At 46.2% G+C, this 8,757-nt stretch overlaps 1 protein-coding gene across 5 annotated transcripts in view; it reads right to left on the reverse strand.

The window, feature by feature from the left end:
* The window catches only part of foxo3a (forkhead box O3A), an 18,247-nt gene extending 9,569 nt beyond the window's left edge, over positions 1-8,678 (reverse strand). For all 5 annotated transcript variants that reach the window (XR_008573332.1, XR_008573331.1, XR_008573329.1 and 2 more), the window contains exon 1: positions 7,570-8,678. Coding sequence is in view for 1 of the 5 variants with exons in the window: in XM_054795547.1 (XP_054651522.1) it covers positions 7,570-8,115 (546 nt within the window). In the remaining 4 variants the exon portion in view is untranslated. The remainder of the gene's footprint in view (positions 1-7,569) is intronic.
* Between the last annotated feature and the right edge of the window lie 79 nt (positions 8,679-8,757).

Raw genomic sequence — 8,757 nt, forward strand, 5'->3', positions numbered from 1 at the left:
TTGGATAGACTAAGCTCGTGGAACTGAAAACTTGTGTTGTACGCTGGGGATTCACGTGACGGTGGTGGAAACGCTGATATTTTATGCGACTTTAGAGTGGTTTTGGACAATAATGTATGTAAAACAGGCTTCGCTGCACATCTTAAAATGCATCTCTGCCGGGCAGCAACAGACGTGGGAGCTGTAGGTTTGATCATTTTGGTTGTCTTCAGCAAATAGGCTAACCTAGCATGCTGTTACTAAGTAATGTTAGCACTTTAGCATCACTTAGCGATGCTGCTGTTATGTATGTACTGTATGTATGTATAGTACTTTATGGAGGACAGCGGGAGCGCTGTGAGGGTCATGTTTTTTGACTTCTCCAGTGCCTTTAACACCATCCAGCCGTCACTACTCAGAGTGAAGATGGAGAGTGTGGGAGTGGACCAACACCTGACTGCATGGGTTATAGACTACCTCACCAACAGACCACAGTATGTGAGGCTCCGTCACTGTGTGTCTGACATGGTACTCTGCAGCACAGGTGCCCCTCAGGGTACGGTGCTCTCCCCTTTCCTCTTCCCCCTCTACACCTCGGACTTCACACACAACTCCACACAGTGTCACATCCAGAAGTTCTCCGACGACACAGCCATTGTTGGTTGTGTTTCAGAGGGGAATGATCTGGAATACAGGACGGTCATCAGGGACTTTGTCAGCTGGAGTGAGCTTAACCAGCTACAACTCAACACCAGCAAGACAAAGGAGATGATCATTAACTTCCAGAAGAAAACTTCACTTCACACCGGTGAACATCCAGGGAGCAGACATAGAGTTGGTAGACAGCTACAAATTCACCTTAACAACAAGCTGGACTGGTCCGTCAACACCCACGCCCTCTACAAGAAGGGCCAGAGTCGCCTCCACCTGCTGAGGAGACTGAGGTCCTTTGGTGTGTGCAGGACTCTTTTACGGACCTTTTATGACTCTGTGGTGGCCTCAGCCATCTTCTATGCTGTGGGCTGCTGGAGAGGGGGCAGCACGGACAGGGACAGGAGCAGGATCAATAGGCTGATCAGGAGAGCCAGCTCTGTCCTGGACGGTCCTCTGGACTCGGTGGAGGAAGTGGGGGAGAGATATGTTATGTTGTCGTATGCGATCTCTGGCATCTGTTATGTTGGAAAAGTGCAGTTAGAGTGTCCGATTTTTCCAAAATATGCTGCGTCATGGTTGAATCCGGCCCATTATTAGTCAAAAAATAGCAAATTTTACAGACTTTTTGTGCAAAGGAATCATTTCCAAGCATAGAAATGGCTAAACGAATTAAAATACAATTATAAGGCATTCAAAGACTCATTCTAAAAAGGGTGTTGTGACAATATGTAGTATTGTCCACCGGCCACTAGGTGGCAGTAATGTAACTGTAATGTTGGCTGAGACACACGAGCACCAGACCCGATCGCTGGAACATTACAGCTTTGAATGACCTCACAACAGGCACAATAATGTCTAACACTGGCTACCACTGCGGCCGTCACCCGCGCCAAGCTAAAACTCAACTCTGAAACCCTGACGTCACTTCCTGTCTGCACCACTGGAACACATTTACAGCAACACAAAGCAGTACGAGTCTTATTTATGTCTTATTTTCTCTTATTATGTCTACTATATTGGATAACGGAAGTGTAAAGGTGACTATAGGGGTGTTATGTCATGTCTAGCGGGCTCTAAGAATGTTAACATCCATATTGAGGAGATTGTAAACAGGTATTTTATACTCCAACTATGAAAATATTCCATTTACAAATAAGGAATTTTACTTGTGGGAGATTCGCGCGAGTCTAGGGGTGGTGAACAGTGATACACGAAGGATGACAGTATCGTATTATTGTACTGTCCAAAGTACACAGTAGAGCACCTTGAAAACACACACACACACATGCAGGGTCCCCTGAAAGCACTTGAAATGGTCTCAAATATTAATTATTATGAATATTATTATGTTTATTGTGCGTGTAGTCTGCGCTGCATTGTGGTACTTCAAGAAATTCCCGGGAATCAGCCCATGTCCCACATGCAGTTGTGTAGGATTACAAACCTAGTTCTACTTTTTTTATGTCCTACCACACACACACACACACACACACACACACACACACACTTCCAGTAAACATCTAAATCCTGTAAAGCTCCAAGCTGTCCTGATCAGACGAGACTCCCCGACACATGAATTGGTTTTCCAGGCTGCATTAATCCTTGAAATGAGGAGCAGGTCTGTGTGCAACGTGTAGCGTTGTCCGTGCTAGCTCATCACCACAACAGTCACACCACATCAGGGGTGCCCAAGCTGCAGCCCACGACTGTTTTTTATATTGGCCCGCGGCATATTCTAAAAATAGAATTTAACAAGAAAACAAAGAAAAACACAAGAAATGAATCATCGGCAGTCATTTCACAAGAATAATGTCAACATAGTCCGAGAAAAAAGAACCATTTGAGTCTTCTTTGGTGAGAATAATGTTGCAATATTATCATATTGTCATTTTAGTAGCATGAAGTTGAAATATTAACGAAATATGACTTTTTTGGTTTCTTTTTTAATATGATGGGAACAAAGTCAGAATTACCAGAAGATTTAACAATTTACACGAAGAAAGATGAAACTTAAAAAACACAGCTGTAATTTTACAAGAATAAAATGAAAATATGAAAACCAAACAAGTTGTATTCTAATCAGAAAAGAGACTCGTGCTATTGTTGAGAATATGAACGATAGTCTGTCCTAATCTTTGATCACGTTGGGAGAACGTCAACGATGCCCGTGGGAAGATTGATTGGTTGATTAAAGTTTAACGACACTATCAACACAAAGTGTCATGTAAGTGTCTGGACCGTAATATGTCAAGTTATTAATGACAAAACCTGTTTCTCGGGAGTGTAATCTATCAGTTTAATTAGGGAGTAGAGCTTGTAAGATAGAAAATGTGATCTACTTTACTGGGAAAGATTCCCTACTCTTTTCGAACAGAAAAGTAGGTTCTTTAATGTTCAAATGGTGTGGCTTTTCTTTATACGGGATGACGGCTTAAAGTCTCCTCTGTAAGACTAGATGCTGAATAAAATGGCCTGCCTCAGGGCCTGTTTCCATTATCTAAAACCTAATAAAAAGATGTATTTCTTTAAGAAACTCTATGATGCATGATCGCTGAACTTGGCTGAACAAGGTTTTCAGATGAGGAACATTATAAAAATGGACACGGATGTGAGCAAACTCACTGCATTCAAGAAGGAAATGTTTACCTGAGAGTGTACTATTACATGAAGTAAATAGGAGTGTGATAAGCGAGAATGACCAATTCAAATACGAGTTAGCACAGCGTCTTCCCGTCGCTTAGCTAACGGGATCGTAGTACGTGGTTCGATTCTAGGCTGATGTTGGTAGAGTCTGTTACCGGGATTTAAATCCCATGACGTTTGCCACTTTATCTTTATGCATTCATTCATCTTTGGTTTGAAGTCTGTATGGGGTATCTTCATTTCTGTTCCAGCCATATTAAGGGCCTCTTTTGCTAACATATCAGCTTTTTCATTCCCTTTGATGCCTACTGTACATGGCTCGGTATCCAAACAAAAACTACCAGTTTAGATAATACACCGACTTTGTATAATGATTGTAGTAAGTGTACAATATAGGGATGTTTAAGATCTCTACACTGTAAAGCCACCAGACTAGATAGAGAGTCTGTGAAAATAACAAACTGTTTTCCATCAGTGTTTTGTATTTTACCCAAAGCCAACAACTGGGCAGTGTATATGGAAGCACTGTCTGGTAATCTAACCTGTTCTTTTATTGTGCCACTAATACAGGCTGATCCTACTTTATTGTGATCTTTTGATCCATCTGTATAGATAGCATGGTAGTTCCTGTATTTGTGTCTTATTTCTCCAAATCTATCCAGGTAGACCAGATCACTTGTAATGCCCTTTTTGAATGTTGCTAATGTCAAGTCTATTAAAGGTTCGCTGATCACCCAAGGAGGAATATTGGGTACTAAGGATGGAGAAATATCAGTGGTACCCCGTGGGAAGAAGCCGTGATGTGATGGCAATAAAGTCACAATATGACAAAAGCAACATTCACAAAGTTGCAATTCATCCATCTTCTACCGCTTATCTGAGGTGGGGTCGGAGGGCGGCAGCCCAGGCTTCCCTCTCCCTCACCGGCCACTTCGGGGAGATGTTTGTACTCGTGGGGCCTGTTGCTGATGTTTGATGTTTGTCACGTCCGTGTGAACGGCACAATTCAGATGCAGCTGTGACTCATCCGTGCGTGGCGATGAATCGGATGCGTACGCCACGCTACGAACACTCACGTCGCACATGTGCGGCACCCAAAGGCGTGTTTTGCCGTGCTTACCAAAACTTGGATAAAAAGGTGCTCGCCGATGTTGGAAAAAGCTCTTTTCGTCACGTGAAAATGATTTTTAAGACATGTCGTTGAAGCGGTGATGTCCCGGCACCGCCATGTGCCCACATGACCCTCCTTGGAACACATGTGAAGAAAGTATCCCTCCCTCTCGTAATCTGCTACACGGGATCGTTTGGTGGAGGAAATACTGACACCCGCTGCACAAAATCCTTGAAGTTGCCACAAATGCCGGTGGGGGGGTGGGGTGGGGGGGGTGTATGTGTGGAGGCTTGGCTAGCGTAAACACGGCAACGCGTCCACTTCAGACACTCTGCGTTCACATTGACAAGTCGCGTTTTTTGGTAATGTGAACGACCACATCAAATATCTAAAATGAATGTTCAAATCTGGTCTGGTTCTCGTGGACCCAATCTCGTGCATCGCCGGTCTCGTGACGCCCCTGGTTGAAAGATTACAGAACAAAACTTGGCTTTTAAGTCCTAATATCAGAAACATAAAATAAATGTGGTATTTTGGCAAATTGGGTGGGGGGGGGGGAAGTTCTAATATGGGAATAAAGTAAAACTGGAAACTGTGTGACGATTATTGAAGAAGAAAGTTGAAATGTTTGGGAACAAAAGGGCAGTGATGGACGTTCACCCCCCCAATGTGCTTTTCCACCAACATCACCAAGTTCCTTCTTGAAATGTACAAAACCTCCAAGTGGCATCCTTTCATTTTTCAGAAAGTGGCTCTCGCTGCAAAAACATTTGGACACCCCAGACACCCCAGCACTAAACTTTACATTGACTTTCTGGAATGAATACATGAATGAATACACCGTACATGACTTGTACATCTTAGCTGAAATACACAATCAGGGACGTCCTGATCCACATTTTTTTAAATAATCTTCCTGAACCAATCCTTTTTTTTTTTTTTTTATAATCTTTTGTTCCAAACATGAATTTGTGGAACTGAATGTGGTTCTGAAGTTAGCATTAAAACGAATGCCAGCAAAGTGTTGCTGAATGTACTTTTTTATTCCTCAGCATGACCAACAGTATTGTTTGACTTTTGGAACAAACCTCTGCGAGGCAGGTCCCTAATCCAATAAAAGTCCATACAATAAAAGATCAAATTGGTAAAAATAGGCGTGCAAAATACTTGTAGAGTAAGACTAATCATGTGACATGGTTATAGATGAGTTTGTGGTGTGATTTACAATATATGACTTTCTTTTTTTAACGAACTCTCTTCAGCACAATAGTCATTTATTGACGATCCCTAGTATAAACAACCAGCGGGTAGAGCAGCACTTGTGCACCTGTGCCAGCTCCCCGCACCATGACACAGCAGTCTGGGCACAGTGAGGGGGAACTAGCGCTGTGGCTACAGAGCCCAATATCCAAAACTAACTTGACCACGGTACATGGCGGACATGTCTGCATGGCGGTGTTGCCTTTTCTTCTTCTTGCGGGTGGCGGGAGTAGAGTGGCAACCAGCTTTGAGGCACATGACCGCACCTGCCGTGTTGGAGTTACCAATATCATACGGCAACTGGATCGGCACGATCTCGTGGAGGAAGCTGATATTATCTGATCTTCAAAATACAGCCGATCGGATCGGGACATCCCTACATGCAATAGAGACCGACATTTATAGTCATTTTTGCAAAAAGTAGAATATATTTGTATTGTATTTGTACTTTATTTATCCCACAGCGGGGAAATTAACTTGTTACAGCAGCAAGCAAGCAAGATACGCAAGTAAAGAATACATAGTGACTACAACATGGTTCAGGTGGTGCAGGTGTTGTGGAGCCTGACAGCGGTCGGTATGAAGGACCTGCAGAACCTCTCCTTCTTATACCGTGGGTGTAACAGTCTGCTGCTGAAGGAGCTGCCCAGGGAAACAACAGTGTCATGTAGGGGGTGAGAGGTGTTGTCCATGATGGATGTCAGCTTAGCCAACATCCTTCTCTCCCCCACTTCCTCCACGGAGTCCAAAGGACCGTCCAGGACAGAGCTCACTCTCCTGATCAGCCTATTGATCCTGCTCCTGTCCCTGTCCGTGCTGCCCCCTCTCCAGCAGCCCACAGCATAGAAGATGGCTGAGGCCACCACAGAGTCATAAAAGGTCCGTAAGAGAGTCCTGCACACACCAAAGGACCTCAGTCTCCTCAGCAGGTGGAGGCGACTCTGGCCCTTCTTGTAGAGGGCGTGGGTGTTGACGGACCAGTCCAGTCCATACAGTACTAAAATAAGCTGTAGCTACACTATGCTAACTTAAAGTAGCTGTGACTGCTGGGATGTTAACCAGATAGATTTTTTAAATCACCTAAATCAGCCAATAGGAAGTGTTAAGACAAAGCTAAAATATTGGGAGAGAAATGTAAATAGCAACATTGAAGTGTCAGATAGAAAGCTACACCGCTGCAGTTCTTCCGGTAACGTATAACGTGTGCAACAATACGACAACATATGAAGCATTTAGCTTGTGAGCATCAAGAAAAGCAACCAATTATATGTCAGGAGTAAGCGGTGGCACCAATCAAAAGTTTTGGGCCGTGTTGACATTCAACAGCACGAGCAAGCGTGTGCAAACGTTTGACTGTCGGGCCCGTGCGTGTTTAAAACGACAAATAAGACAAATACCACACAGCTGCACGCTGAGCACCTGAAGAAATAAAAAGCCATCAAAAGTTTGGACACACTCGCTCATGCTATTGAATGAGAAAGCGTCCTCAAACTTTTGACTGCTACTGAACATGTTTACTAATATCCTATCTATGTTGAAACATTTGCACAAAAAGTGCGGTAAAGTGTAGTTTATGCACTTATTACACCTAACCCTAAAAAAAGCATCTATTGTAGTGATGGCCACAGCTACAGTACCAATCAAAAGTTTGGGGACACTTTGTCATTGTGCAGCATGGCCAAGGGTGTCTAAACTTTTGACTGGTGCTCAACATGTTTCCAAATAAAAAGGTGGCAGAGTTGCAGACTAAATGTCCTTTATGCCCACAAATACGCGCTAATTGTACACGTGGTGTTGTAGTGACGTCACGTGAGAATGAAAGCGCTAATGGAGATGACTTTATTGTGGGGACGTTTGACTTTGTCGGGACACAGCTTTGTGCACGTGTGCGTGTTCTTTGCTGTGTAGGGACGGTCGCTCACCTTCCAGCCGGCCGAGCTGTTGCTGTCTCCCTTGTCCTTGAAGTAGGGGACTGAGCGGACCATCCAGTCGTAGATCTGGGACAAGGTGAGTCTCTTCTCGGAGGACGACTCTATGGCCTGCGTGATGAGGTCTGCGTACGAGTAGTTCCCCCAAGCGTTCCTGCGGGCCGAAGACTTCCGCGGCTGCTGCGGAGCCGCCGCCGCTGCGGGCGCGAGCTGAGCCGAGGAAGGCGACCCGTCCCCGGCCTCGTCGCCGCGGAGCCCCCGCGGCTGGACCTCCGCGGGCCGCGAGTGGAGGTGGAGGCGGCTGCCGCTTCCGCCGCTCGGGGTGAGAGCACCGGCGGCCTCCCGGGGGAGCTCGCCACTCCTCGCGCTGCCGCCGCCTCCCTCGTCGTCATCATCTTCCTCGGGGATGACGTCAGCGTCATTTGCCCCCGGTTTACCCGCACCACAGTCCGGACGGGGCAGGGGCCAAGTGCACGACCGCGGCCGCTTCTGGGGCTCAAAGTCCGGGTCGATGTCCACATTCGGCGCCTTCTCGGCCATGTCAACGGCGGTAAGCGGGTCGGTGCACGGACGGTTCCAAAGTCACTCGGGTCGCATGCCATCAAGTGCGGGCGTTGGGTGCAGGCTATTTGCTGGAATGTCAGAACATCGCCCCCCCTTCTTGTGGTCCTGTCCTCATGCGGCGTGCACCGAATGGCGAGCAGGGGAGGGCGGGGGTCGGGGGAACTCTCTTGACGGAATCCAGGCGGCGTTCCAGCACAAGAAGCCCGGAGCCCATTCACAAGATCGAATCGCTACACGTCATCTTCATTCTGCAGCCCTCAGCTGCCATCTTGACGATCTTCTCTGCACTGCACGGTTCATCTTCATCGTGCACAGCAGACCTCCTCCACTGGCTCCTTCTTTTTCTTTCCGCAACAAAATGACTGCAGAAATGTGGCGCCGCCCACTCAGCAGCTAGCAAGAACATTGGCAGGAACCTAGCGTGGTCATAAAGCAAACATCTTATTCAAGATGCAGAATAGAAGCTGCTGCTGCTGGAAACGTCGCTGCACGTCGTCTTCCTCCTCTGCTATGCTGCCTCCAATTACCGCGACGGTAGGGAGATGACCAGTGACGTCATCCACCTCGCACTGCAATACACGGGGATGCCCAGCAGGGGTCATCAAGCCACAACATAGC

The sequence above is a fragment of the Dunckerocampus dactyliophorus genome, chromosome 13 (genome assembly GCF_027744805.1).
Source record: "Dunckerocampus dactyliophorus isolate RoL2022-P2 chromosome 13, RoL_Ddac_1.1, whole genome shotgun sequence".
NCBI classification, from domain to species: Eukaryota; Metazoa; Chordata; class Actinopteri; order Syngnathiformes; family Syngnathidae; genus Dunckerocampus; species Dunckerocampus dactyliophorus.